This window comes from Thalassophryne amazonica, chromosome 13 (genome assembly GCF_902500255.1).
Source record: "Thalassophryne amazonica chromosome 13, fThaAma1.1, whole genome shotgun sequence".
NCBI classification, from domain to species: Eukaryota; Metazoa; Chordata; class Actinopteri; order Batrachoidiformes; family Batrachoididae; genus Thalassophryne; species Thalassophryne amazonica.
In genome coordinates, this window is record NC_047115.1 from 2,875,890 (window position 1) to 2,889,191 (window position 13,302).

General features: G+C 42.9%; 1 protein-coding gene across 2 annotated transcripts in view; it reads left to right on the plus strand.

Annotated features, from left to right (window-relative positions):
- nfkb2 (nuclear factor of kappa light polypeptide gene enhancer in B-cells 2 (p49/p100)) overlaps nucleotides 1-6,075 on the plus strand; it is a 72,726-nt gene extending 66,651 nt beyond the window's left edge. Inside the window, exons 22-24 of one of the 2 annotated variants that reach the window (XM_034184278.1) lie at nucleotides 3,567-3,742; nucleotides 5,286-5,397; nucleotides 5,839-6,075. In XM_034184278.1, the coding sequence (XP_034040169.1) occupies nucleotides 3,567-3,742; nucleotides 5,286-5,397; nucleotides 5,839-5,909 (359 nt within the window). In that variant the 3' untranslated portion in view covers nucleotides 5,910-6,075. The remainder of the gene's footprint in view (nucleotides 1-3,566; nucleotides 3,743-5,285; nucleotides 5,398-5,838) is intronic. The other variant, XM_034184280.1, reaches the window with a different exon arrangement.
- The last annotated feature ends 7,227 nt before the right edge of the window (nucleotides 6,076-13,302 follow it).

A 13,302-nucleotide genomic window follows, 5' to 3' on the forward strand; every position in this document is an offset into this window, starting at 1 on the left:
TGATCAGTGTTTTTGTTTGATCAGTGTTTTTGTTTGATCAGTGTTTTTGTTTGATCAGTGTTTTGTTTGGTCTGTGTTTTGTTTGATCAGTGTTTTTGTTTGATCAGTGTTTTCGTTTGATCAGTGTTTTCCTTTGATCAGTGTTTTTGTTTGGTCGGTGTTTTGTTTGATCAGTGTTTTTGTTTGGTCTGTGTTTTCCTTTGGTCGGTGTTTTTGTTTGATCAGTGTTTTTGTTTGGTCTGTGTTTTCCTTTGGTCGGCGTTTTTGTTTGGTCGGTGTTTTCGTTTGATCAGTGTTTTTGTTTGGTCGGTGTTTTCCTTTGATCAGTGTTTTTGTTTGGTCGGTGTTTTCCTTTGATCAGTGTTTTTGTTTGGTCGGTGTTTTCCTTTGATCAGTGTTTTCGTTTGGTCACCATTTTCTATTGGCTACCATCGTTTGGTCTGCGTTTTCGTTTGGTCGCCATATTCGCTTGGCTGCCAATGTTTGGTCGGCGTTTTCGTTTGATCAGTGTTTTTGTTTGGTCGGTGTTTTCGTTTGATCGGTGTTTTCGTTTGGTCAGCGTTTTTGTTTGGTCTGTGTTTTCCTTTGGTCGGTGTTTTTGTTTGATCAGTGTTTTTGTTTGATCAGTGTTTTTGTTTGGTCTGTGTTTTCCTTTGGTCGGTGTTTTTGTTTGATCAGTGTTTTTGTTTGGTCTGTGTTTTCCTTTGGTCGGTGTTTTTGTTTGATCAGTGTTTTTGTTTGATCAGTGTTTATGTTTGGTCTGTGTTTTCCTTTGGTCGGCGTTTTTGTTTGGTCGGTGTTTTTGTTTGGTCGGTGTTTTTGTTTGATCAGTGTTTTTGTTTGATCAGTGTTTTTGTTTGGTCTGTGTTTTCCTTTGGTCGGTGTTTTTGTTTGATCAGTGTTTTTGTTTGATCAGTGTTTTTGTTTGGTCTGTGTTTTCCTTTGGTCGGCGTTTTTGTTTGATCAGTGTTTTTGTTTGATCAGTGTTTTTGTTTGGTCTGTGTTTTCCTTTGATCAGTGTTTTTGTTTGGTCGGTGTTTTTGTTTGATCGGTGTTTTTGTTTGATCGGTGTTTTTGTTTGATCAGTGTTTTTGTTTGGTCTGTGTTTTCCTTTGGTCGGTGTTTTCCTTTGGTCGGTGTTTTTGTTTGATCAGTGTTTTTGTTTGATCAGTGTTTTTGTTTGGTCTGTGTTTTCCTTTGGTCGGCGTTTTTGTTTGGTCTGTGTTTTCGTTTGATCAGTGTTTTTGTTTGGTCGGTGTTTTCGTTTGATCAGTGTTTTTGTTTGGTCGGTGTTTTCGTTTGATCAGTGTTTTTGTTTGGTCGGTGTTTTCCTTTGATCAGTGTTTTTGTTTGGTCGGTGTTTTCCTTTGATCAGTGTTTTCGTTTGGTCACCATTTTCTATTGGCTACCATCGTTTGGTCTGCGTTTTCGTTTGGTCGCCATATTCGCTTGGCTGCCAATGTTTGGTCGGCGTTTTCGTTTGATCAGTGTTTTTGTTTGGTCGGTGTTTTCGTTTGGTCGGCGTTTTTGTTTGGTCGGCGTTTTCGTTTGGTCGCCATATTCGCTTGGCTGCCAATGTTTGGTCGGTGTTTTCGTTTGGTCAGCGTTTTTGTTTGGTCTGTGTTTTCCTTTGGTCGGTGTTTTTGTTTGATCAGTGTTTTTGTTTGATCAGTGTTTTTGTTTGGTCTGTGTTTTCCTTTGGTCGGTGTTTTTGTTTGATCAGTGTTTTTGTTTGGTCTGTGTTTTCCTTTGGTCGGTGTTTTTGTTTGATCAGTGTTTTTGTTTGATCAGTGTTTTGTTTGGTCTGTGTTTTCCTTTGGTCGGCGTTTTTGTTTGGTCGGTGTTTTTGTTTGATCAGTGTTTTTGTTTGATCAGTGTTTTTGTTTGGTCTGTGTTTTCCTTTGGTCGGTGTTTTTGTTTGATCAGTGTTTTTGTTTGATCAGTGTTTTTGTTTGGTCTGTGTTTTCCTTTGGTCGGCGTTTTTGTTTGATCAGTGTTTTTGTTTGATCAGTGTTTTTGTTTGGTCTGTGTTTTCCTTTGATCAGTGTTTTTGTTTGGTCGGTGTTTTGTTTGATCGGTGTTTTTGTTTGATCGGTGTTTTTGTTTGATCAGTGTTTTTGTTTGGTCTGTGTTTTCCTTTGGTCGGTGTTTTCCTTTGGTCGGCGTTTTTGTTTGATCAGTGTTTTTGTTTGATCAGTGTTTTTGTTTGGTCTGTGTTTTCCTTTGGTCGGCGTTTTTGTTTGGTCTGTGTTTTCGTTTGATCAGTGTTTTTGTTTGGTCGGTGTTTTCCTTTGATCAGTGTTTTTGTTTGGTCGGTGTTTTCCTTTGATCAGTGTTTTCGTTTGGTCACCATTTTCTATTGGCTACCATCGTTTGGTCTGCGTTTTCGTTTGGTCGCCATATTCGCTTGGCTGCCAATGTTTGGTCGGCGTTTTCGTTTGATCAGTGTTTTTGTTTGGTCGGTGTTTTCGTTTGATCTGTGTTTTCGTTTGGTCGGCGTTTTTGTTTGGTCGGCGTTTTCGTTTGGTCGCCATATTCACTTGGCTGCCATCGTTTGTCGGCGTTTTCGTTTGGTCGCCATATTCGCTTGGCTGCCATCGTTTGGTTGTCGTATTTGTTTGGTCATCGTTTTTGTTTGGCTGCCATTGCATTGTTGGTTTGTTTGCCGTCATCCAGTTCTCGCTGAGTTGAGATTTGAAGAATCAACTTATAAAAAGTTGACTTTTTGCACTTGTACACTCGACACAATCCTGATCTGAACTGATGACTGTCAAACAAACTGTTGGGTATTTTCTCCTCCAAACATTTTTAAAACCTTTAACAAGACAAACAGAGTCAAGAAACACCAGTGAGACAGAAAGTCAAATTTTACGCGCGGAGTGCAGTCAGGCTGTACACCAAAGCTACACTAAAGTCTGGCCTGCTTTTCCGCTCTTTTTATTAAGAGACGCCCTCATCACATAAACAAAAACTTGTCCTAAGGGTGGGGGTGATGACGCAAGACAAGTTTCTTCCCGTAACATAAACGCATACGTCAATAAGTGCAGCTGTAAGGAAGAACACTTTCTTTTACACAGGTCAGCACATCTCGTTCGTCTGTTGCAGTTATCAGCTGTTCTGCATCTGCCTGAAGTGTCCTGTCCTTCACACTAAGCACCACATCACAACAGTCAAAACGTTCTCTTACTCCCAGTCGTTAAGAGGCTGCGAAAACAAAGTTATATTATAATAATAAGTACATCCAGCCCTTCATTCCCAGCTCAGATTGACCCCAGAGTGCTAAAACAAAATTGAATTCTCAGGATTGCGTTAAGACAGGTGCAAAACAGCACAATAACATTCAGAATGATCCCAGCATGCAAGGTTGAATAACACGTTCTCAGGGTTAGGTGCAAAACAGCACAACACCGTTCTCATGAGAAAGAAGACAAGCTAAAACAAGGTTGAATAACACGTACATTCTCAGGGTGAAGTGCAAAACAGCACAACACCGTTCTCATGAGAAAGAAGACAAATGTACAAATGTTTAACAGTGATAACATATATACAAAATCTTTAACACAAACCTGCAGAAGCGGCGCTTCCAGTGTTGGACGAGGACACGCTGAGCCGCCTGGTGGACATGCTGAGTGTCGGAGACGTTCCCTGGAAGACGTTGGCAGAGAAGCTGGGCATGATGACGCTGACTCACCTGTACCATGACAGCGCTGCGCCCTGCCACCAGCTACTGCACCACTACCAGGTAACCAGTCAACCATGAGAACACGCCCACATAGGCACAGCGCTTTGAGGCAACTGAAGTTATGATTTGGTGTCGCTGAATCACATTTCATCAACGTGCAGCAAGAACCAAACATTAGACACGCGTCCAACATCAGCAGGGCGGAGCCAACTGCCCCCTGTGGACGCCGAAACCCAAAACATTGTTCATAAATGGTGCGAACGACTGATTTAAGAGAACATCTCACATTCATCAATTTAATCCTGTTTTGAGTTTTCTCATGAGTCTGAACAAAATCTACAAGTGATTCAGATGTTTCGTACAAATTGTGTGTTTAGTTTAGGGTTAAAGTGGTGGACTTGTGACCAGAGGATCCCCAGTTCGATTTATAGTGTTAAAATAGTAACTCTGTCATAGTGTTAAAACAGTAACTCTGTCGTGGTGTTAAAACAGTAACTCTGTTGTGGTGTTAAAACGGTAACTCTGTTGTGGTGTTAAAACAGTAACTGTCGTAGTGTTAAAACAGTAACTCTGTCGTGGTGTTAAAACAGTAACTCTGTCGTAGTGTTAAAACAGTAACTCTGTCGTAGTGTTAAAACAGTAACTCTGTCGTGGTGTTAAAACAGTAACTCTGTCGTGGTGTTAAAACAGTAACTCTGTTGTGGTGTTAAAACGGTAACTCTGTTGTGGTGTTAAAACAGTAACTGTCGTAGTGTTAAAACAGTAACTCTGTCGTAGTGTTAAAACGGTAACTCTGTCGTGGTGTTAAAACGGTATCTCTGTCGTGGTGTTAAAACGGTATCTCTGTCGTAGTGTTAAAACGGTAACTCTGTCGTAGTTTGAAAACAGTAACTCTGTCGTAGTTTGAAAACAGTAACTCTGTCGTAGTTTGAAAACGGTAACTCTGTCGTGGTGTTAAAACGGTAACTCTGTCGTGGTGTTAAAACGGTAACTCTGTCGTGGTGTTAAAACGGTAACGCTGTCGTGGTGTTAAAACGGTAACGCTGTCGTGGTGTTAAAACGGTAACTCTGTCGTGGTGTTAAAACGGTAACTCTGTCGTGGTGTTAAAACGGTATCTCTGTCGTGGTGTTAAAACGGTAACTGTCGTAGTGTTAAAACGGTAACTGTCGTAGTGTTAAAACGGTAACTGTCGTGGTGTTAAAACAGTAACTCTGTCGTGGTGTTAAAACAGTAACTCTGTCGTGGTGTTAAAACAGTAACTCTGTCGTGGTGTTAAAATAGTAACTCTGCCGTAGTGTTTACATTGTCATATATGACGATGTAATCAGTCTTTAAACACATTTGGAAAGGACGCTGTAGGGTTTTGAACTCACAACCTTCTGGTTGTGCGGTAACAGCAGCATCACTGAAAACCTCCAGGTGGTATCACAAGAATGTTTTCTCACCAAACTCAATGACGAGATTAAAATCACATCTTCAGATCAACTCTGACAAACACTGTCCACATGGTGCTTGGTTTAATCAAGAGTGTTGGAGTAACTCTGACATGATGTAGCTGTGAGATTAGCATCGGCTGAGTTTATGTGATGTCATGTGTTCCAGCTGGGCGGAGGTCCACTTGAAGGTCTGGTGGAGGCGCTTCAGTCTCTGGGTCTGACAGAAGGAGTCCGACTGCTGCGACACCGCGAGCTACAAGACGACAAACACAACACAGGTACGTTTTAATACTAACAATCTGTATTTCACCAGATCAAAGCCTCTTTTACAAGGATGACCTGGCCAAGAACAGCAGCAGCACACGTCATAGTGTCATAGTGGACATCAACATGAGAACATTAATAACAAATAAAATACAATCGTCTGGGTCATAGTAACACGGCAAACAATGTAAGGTTTCAAATAGATTGAAACTCATAAACACAGGCATTGAGCAAAAGAGTCCCGTTCGCGATCTCGTAAAATAGACCTTAAGGTGTTCAAAGAAGTCAGTCTGGACGGTTACAGTTCGGATTGAAGAACGATCCAATCAGAGGGAGCAAGTGGAGCTGCTTTAATGAGGACTTGGTCCCGGTTTTTGGATCAGGTCTGATTAATGTGAACAAAGGTTACCTGAGGTCGTCAACCCAGCCTGATTTTATTTTCTCTGTCCAATCAGATGCCACGGTGGACAGCGGCTTCAGCAGCCAGCCAATGGAAGAAGAGGAGCCGCCGGTGGCCAATCAGTGACCGGCAGGATTTGACTTCAGGAACGCGTCCTGGAACCAGAACTGTGATCAGAGACTTTGGTTTTCTGTCAGACTACCATATGTCACATTTTTCAAATGAAACTGAAAACAACTTAGACAAAAAAAAAAAACGTCACCCTTAAAACATTTGAGATTAATTTATATTTTGGGTTAAACATAAAAGAACCAAAAAAAAAAAAACCTCTTCCTTGGTCCATAAAGTTTTTACTTTTATTTTAATTACTTTTATTTTAACAGGTATTTTTTGGGGGGTTGTCTTTAAATGTATTTTAAACTTTTTCAGTTATTTTAACATATTTTTTAAACAAACGAATTGTTGATGTAAATATGTCGTATCTGCCACCTGTGAATAGATAGTGAATAATGACATCAAATTCAGAAAAAACAAAATGTGTCGAATGCTTCTGTGAAGCTCAGTGATGAGGACACGATAAGGTCAACCGCACACGCTGAAGGTGAATGCCTGTGATCCCAATCCCTCAGACAATACTGGCATCATTCTTCAATAGCTGACGTAACCACATGGGCAAAGGATTATGTTGGGAAACCTTTGTCAAGCCTTACAATACAAAGCTACATCCACAAATACCATTGAAAACTTCACTTTGTAGAAAAAAAGAACCCTGATGTTAACCTTGTCCAGACATCTCTGAGGTCGGGGAGGTTTCTGGGTCAGTCCATCACATGGTGGGAATGTGTTGTGGTCAGACAAATCAATATTCTAGATCTTTTTTTGTTCTTTCTTTTTTTTTTTTTTTTTTTACAAGAAACTGATGCCGTTGGATGAAAAGGACCATCCAGACTATTATCAGCAACAAGTCCAAAATCCAGAGGCTGTCCTGGTCTGGGGTCATATCTGTGACCTTGTCAAAGGTCATTTACACTCTGTGATACAGTATTAATGCAGAAATGTTCACTGAGATTTTAGATCAGGGGTGCCCAAGTTTGGTCCTCGAGAGCCACCTTCCTGACACTTAGTTGTCTCCCTGCTCCAACACACCTGAATCCAATGAAAGACTCATTAAAAGCCTGCTAACACGTTTTTCATTGTATTCAGGTGTGTTGGAGTAGAGAGACAACTAAGAGTGTCAGGAAGGTAGATCTTGAGGACCAAACTTGGGCACCCGTTTTAGAGAAACATAAGCTGCATTCAAGATGGCGTCTTTTCCAGAGATGTCTGTGTATTTTACAACAAGACGATACAAAACCACATTCTGCACACATTACAAAGACACGGCTGCAGGAAGAGGGAACGGGTGCTGGACGGAGCTGAACCCTAGAGAGCATGTGGAGAATTTTAAAATGTAACAGTGATGACCTTGTTACTCCTGGACACCTTAAGACAAGTTTACAGGAAGAATGGGACAAAGTAACATAAGAGATGCTTCATCTCTTGGTGTCCTCAACGTCAAAACATCTTTAGTGTGTTGTGAAGGAAGGACATTACACGTGGAAAATGCTTCAGTGTCCCAACTTTTTTGTGTTTGTTTTTCAGACTTGAAATGGATGAAAATGAAACAATGTCCAGAAAGGAAAAAAAAAAAAGTTAAGTTCATTCTTTCTGCAATTAAATAAAAATCCAAGTAAATTTAAGAATCACTTTTTTTGTCCTTCCATTTTCCATATGTCTGGCGTTTATTCTGATCTGTGGTGGTAAATATGAACTTCAGGTTTCCCACCAATCAGAACATTAAAGTCCAATGAACAGGTTTCACACTAAAATGTGACTGTGTGTCGACGTGCAAATGTCGCCGTCCATGTTTGTACTTTTTACTTCCTGTACGGCAGGTGTTACCTAAATGTATGTGAGGTCAGTGAGCAGCGACACATCATGACCTCCAGGTCACGTGATGCAAAACAGCTCTGAAGCCAAATGGGGGAAAAAGAAAACATGTCATCGCACGTCCAACAGCTGGAAGAAAGTTTTTAAAACAAACTAGCGTGTTGTCCGTGGGGATCCATGGGCTCTACATTGGGTCGTGTTTATAAAATAGGTAGCTGACATTTTTCAAGGGTGGTAATAAATTATGCAGTTTCTATAATGAGTTTGAATGGTGTGAGTCCAGAATGTTTTTAGAATCTTAGACCTCAACAGTTTTTAGAAGAACTCAACCCTTTTATTTCCTGTTTATTATGAAATTTTTAATGTTAATTTAGTGTCTTAATGTATTTATAAATTGCTTAGTTTCTTATCATATACACACTATTATTTTTATATTTTATTATTCCTTCTATTTTGTCATTTGATTTTTAAATGTACCACAATGGGAATAAGTGTTTTCACTTTCTTGTGTCATCCATGTATTTTTAATGTATTTAAAATTATATTATGTACTTGCACTGAACATACTAAATAAGATCACGCATGCACTCATGCTTTTAATCTATAGATTACTTACCACCCCCTGCTGGAAGGTCGTGAGTCCAGAAAGTAGTTAGCAATGTCTGTTGTTCTGTTTACACAGTGTTCATCCTTGAACCAAAGTACAGTAGTGTTCAGAATAATAGTAGTGCTATGTGACTAAAAAGATTAATCCAGGTTTTGAGTATATTTCTTATTGTTACATGGGAGACAAGGTACCAGTAGATTCAGTAGATTCTCACAAATCCAACAAGACCAAGCATTCATGATATGCACACTCTTAAGGCTATGAAATTGGGCTATTAGTAAAAAAAAAAAAAAAAGTAGAAAAGGGGGTGTTCACAATAATAGTAGCATCTGCTGTTGACGCTACAAACTCAAAACTATTATGTTCAAACTGCTTTTTTAACAATCCTATGAATCACTAAACTAGTATTTAGTTGTATAACCACAGTTTTTCATGATTTTTTTCACATCTGCGAGGCATGGAGTCAACCAACTTGTGGCACCTTTCAGCTGTTATTCCACTCCAAGATTCTTTAACAACATTCCCCAATTCATTCACATTTCTTGGTTTTGCTTCAGAAACAGCTTTTTTTGAACGTCACCCCACAAGTTCTCAATTGGATTTAGGTCCAGGGATTGGGCAGGCCACTCCAAAACATTAATTTTGTTGGTTTGGAACCAAGATTTTGCTGGTTTACTAGCGTGCTTGGGGTCATTGTCTTGTTGAAACACCCATTTCAAGGGCATGTCCTCTTCAGCATAAGGCAACATGACCTCTTCAAGTATTCTGACATATCCAAACTGATCCATGATACCTGGTATGTGATATATAGGCCCAACACCATAGTAGGAGAAACATGCCCATATCATGATGCTTGCACCACCATGCTTCACTGTCTTCACTGTGAACTGTGGCTTGAATTCAGAGTTTGGGGGTCGTCTCACAAACTGTCTGCGGCCCTTGGACCCAAAAAGAACAATTTTACTCTCATCAGTCCACAAAATATTCCTCCATTTCTCTTTAGGCCAGTTGATGTGTTCTTTGGCAAATTGTAACCTCTTCTGCACGTCTTTTATTTAACAGAGGGACTTTGTGGGGGATTCTTGCAAATAAATTAGCTTCACACAGGCGTCTTCTAACTGTCACAGCACTTACAGGTAACTCCAGACTGTCTTTGATCATCCTGGAGCTGATCAATGGGTGAGCCTTTGCCATTCTGGTTATTCTTCTATCCATTTTGATGGTTGTTTTCCGTTTTCTTCCACGTGTCTCTGGTTTTTTTTGTCCATTTTAAAGCATTGGAGATCATTGTAGATGAACAGCCTATAATTTTTTTGCACCTGCGTATAAGTTTTCCCCTCTCCAATCAACCTTTTAATCAAACTATGCTGTTCTTCTGAATAATGTCTTGAACGTCCCATTTTCCTCAGGCTTTCAAAGAGAAAAGCATGTTCAACAGGTGCTGACTGAATGCCACACTACTATTATTGTGAACACCCCCTTTTCTACTTTTTTTTTTTACTAATAGCCCAATTTCATAGCCTTAAGAGTGTGCATATCATGAACGCTTGGTCTTGTTGGATTTGTGAGAATCTACTGAATCTACTGGTACCTTGTTTCCCATGTAACAATAAGAAATGTACTCAAAACCTGGATTAATCTTTTTAGTCACATAGCACTACTATTATTCTGAACACTACTGTACATCAACATAACAAACGGCAACTGTCAGCTGTCCAGTTTCTCTGTGATCGAAGTTGCACTAATCATTTCACTCGTGGTACCAACATGAAACTTGAATCACTCAAGGTAACAGCAACATGACACTTAACTGACTAAACTAATTCAGCAACAAAACACAATAAATCAACAACACTAAACACTGTTAAACTAACATGATCCATAATAACATTTCAAACCTCAAAACCTTGAAATCCCATGGTGCATTGCAGCACAATGTCCATTGTTTACTGGTTAACTAAAATCACTAATTTAAAAAATATTAGTCCTCTCAACTTTCTGTTTTGGCGCTATTCATCCTTGACCCAAAATACATAAACATACTGTAGCGACCCTGCAATATGTTCAGGTTGAAAATGTTATGAGATGTTCTGGGTTACTGACTGTTTGTAAATGCATTGTTGTGTGTGGGGTAAAAGACAGGTATGTGATTGGACCAGATGGGGAGGGGCGGGCTAGAGAGCAGGAGTATAATGTGTTGGTGTGCACGTGCAGATTTTGCCTCTGTGTGTGTGGAGCTGTGTAGTAGCCGTGCAGAGACACCTGTATTGGCGTGGTTGCGGCTGACAGTAACCATTAAGTTTCCATAAAGAGACGGTTGATCATGTCTATCTCGTCCTTCCTTTCGTCACGGCAGCAGGACGCGACACTTGTGTCAGAAGTAAAAGACCGGAGTTTCTGTTGTTTATCTCCGTTGGCCACTCGTAGCTCGGACCGTCAGGATGGCCGAAAAGCGGGGCAAGACCGACCACTGATATGTGAAAGAGGAGGTGATGGACAGTGATTATGGAGGCGCTTCATATATATGTATATGTCGGACTCTGGCCCTGCTTCTGAGCACGTTGCTCGCTTAAAACAGACCGCTAGGAAGCTAGCTACTGATGCTGGGTTCAGCTCGGGTGTGAGGGACCGCGCCGGCGCCACATTTCCAGCCGGCGACATGCGGCCGAATGTAAACAAAGATGGCGGCGCCCTTCGGCTCGAAGTGAAAACGCCAAAGTACTCCGGTAAGGCGGACTGGGAGGCTTTCCATGCCCAATTTGAACTGTTAGCATGGGCTGCGGGCTGGTCTGAAGACATTAAAGCACTTCAACAACTTGCCCTTTGCCTTACCGAAGAGGCCCTAACGTGCTTGCTGCTGCTAAGCCCAGATGAGAGGGACAATTATGGAGCTTTAGTGGGGGCCCTGAAGAGGCGTTTTGGACAGTGTAACCAACCCGGTGTCCTGCGTTCAGAGCTGGCAAGAAGGCAGAGACTGAATGGGGAGCCACTACGTGCTCTAGCCAATGACATTGAAACCTTAACTAGAAGGGCATATTCCCACGTTTGCTGATGTGCAAAGTGAACTAGTCAAAGACCAGTTTATCCGAGCAATCACTCCCGGAGAGCTACGCATGCAAACACAGCTGGCACATCCCCTCACTCTGCAGGAGGCGCTGGAGCTGGCCCTAGACAGAGAGGCCGTGGGAGCAGCTGCAGAGAACATCCACGTCAGAGCTGGCCCTGTTGTGAGGAGTGTGATGCAGGAGACCCCAGGCCCAGAGAAACTGGCATGGGCTGCTGAGTTAACTGAACTGATTCGTGCGGTGTCACTGCAGCCACCTCACGGTGGTGCTCGTCCTCGGTCCCGCCGGGGTCCCCCTGTGTGCTGGCTGTGTGGTCAGGCTGGCCACATCAGTGCGGTGCCCCAGGCAAGTGGGGGGGGGGCAGGGAAACGATCCGGGGTCTGTGTAAATGGGACAACACAGGCCCTTACTCCTGTGTCCCACTTGCCCCTGGTGAACGGAGCCCAACCGATGGGTCGGGGGAGCGGGGCTCCACTCCACCCAGAAGCAGATGACATCGCCTGAGTCTGCACACGTGGTGGGCTGGACGCACTCGGGGAATTTTTGCCATGTTCCCATTGCTCTGGCGGGTGCTCCATGTGTGGCGCTTGTTGACACAGGCTCCACTGCCACTTTGATGTGCCCTGATCTAGTTCCAGTTGAAACTTGTTTGGCATCTACTGTAGTAAAACTCCGGACAGTGACTGGTGAGCTGGGACCCTATGCTCGGTAGAGGGGTGGTCACTATTCGGGTGTGGAATATGTCTGTGAACTTTGAGGTGTGGGTTGCAGCTGTCCAAGATCCATGCATATTAGGACTGGACTTTCTCCAGGCTGCTCGCTGTGTGTTGGATCTGGGAAAGAACACACTGACATTTCCCGAGGGCCCCACAGTTGAAATGGTGCACCCAACACAGACCCCATGTCCTCACCCAGCAACCTCGAGAGCTGCAGAGGCTTTCGACCCCCCTTTTCATGTTACTTCCCCAACTACCTTGCCCACCGCACCCCGGTCCCCAACCCATGTGCTTCCCCCTGCCCCAGTCCAGCAACCTGTGGGGGGAGGGGTGGACAGACTGGCAGCAGTGAGGGAGATATGGGGGCGGAACAGAGAGAACTTGGAACCCCAACAGCAGGAGGAGCTGTGGGAGTTACTGTGCGAGTTTAAAGTCATTTTCGCACTGACAGAGGATGAAGTGGGCCTGACACACCTGTTGCAGCAAGAAAGTGACACTGGGGAAGCACGGCTAATCAAAACGCGCCCTCGCCGCCTCCCTCTCGCTCATCAGGCGGCTGCAGATAGTGCAATTGTCAAGATGCTTAAGACTGGGATTATTGAGCCCTCTGACAGCCCCTGGGCCTCAGGGGTTGTGATGGTGAACAAGAAAAAGAGCCAAAAAATGCGATTTTGTGTGGACTATAGGCCTTTAAATAGCGTCACAAAAAAAGATTTGTACCCACTGCCTCGCGTTGACGAGTCTCTGGACTTGGTGTTCAGCTCGTTCTGGTTTTCGTCATTGGACTTGCGCAGCGGGTACTGGCAGGTGCCTCTTAGCCCTGATGCTAAACCAAAGACTGATTTCTGCACTGGTAGAGGGCTGTGGCAGTTTCGTGTCCTCTGCTTCGGACCGTGCAACGCTCCAGCCACTTTTGATTGGTGGCCGAAATCCCACGACAGGAATGTCTCGTATACTTGGATGACATACTTGTCCACAGGAGCTCCTTCAAGGCCGCTTTAATGTCCCTGCGCTGGGTTCTACAAAAAATAGCAGCAGCAGGTCTAAAACTGCACCCACACAAGTGCTGCTTTATGAGAAAAGAACTGGAGTTTTTGGGGCACAAGATTGGAGGAGAGGGCATAAGCACTTTGGAGGAGAAAATGCAAGTTGTAAAGAACTGGCCGACCCCCTCTAATCTGCGAGAGCTAAAGAGCTTCACT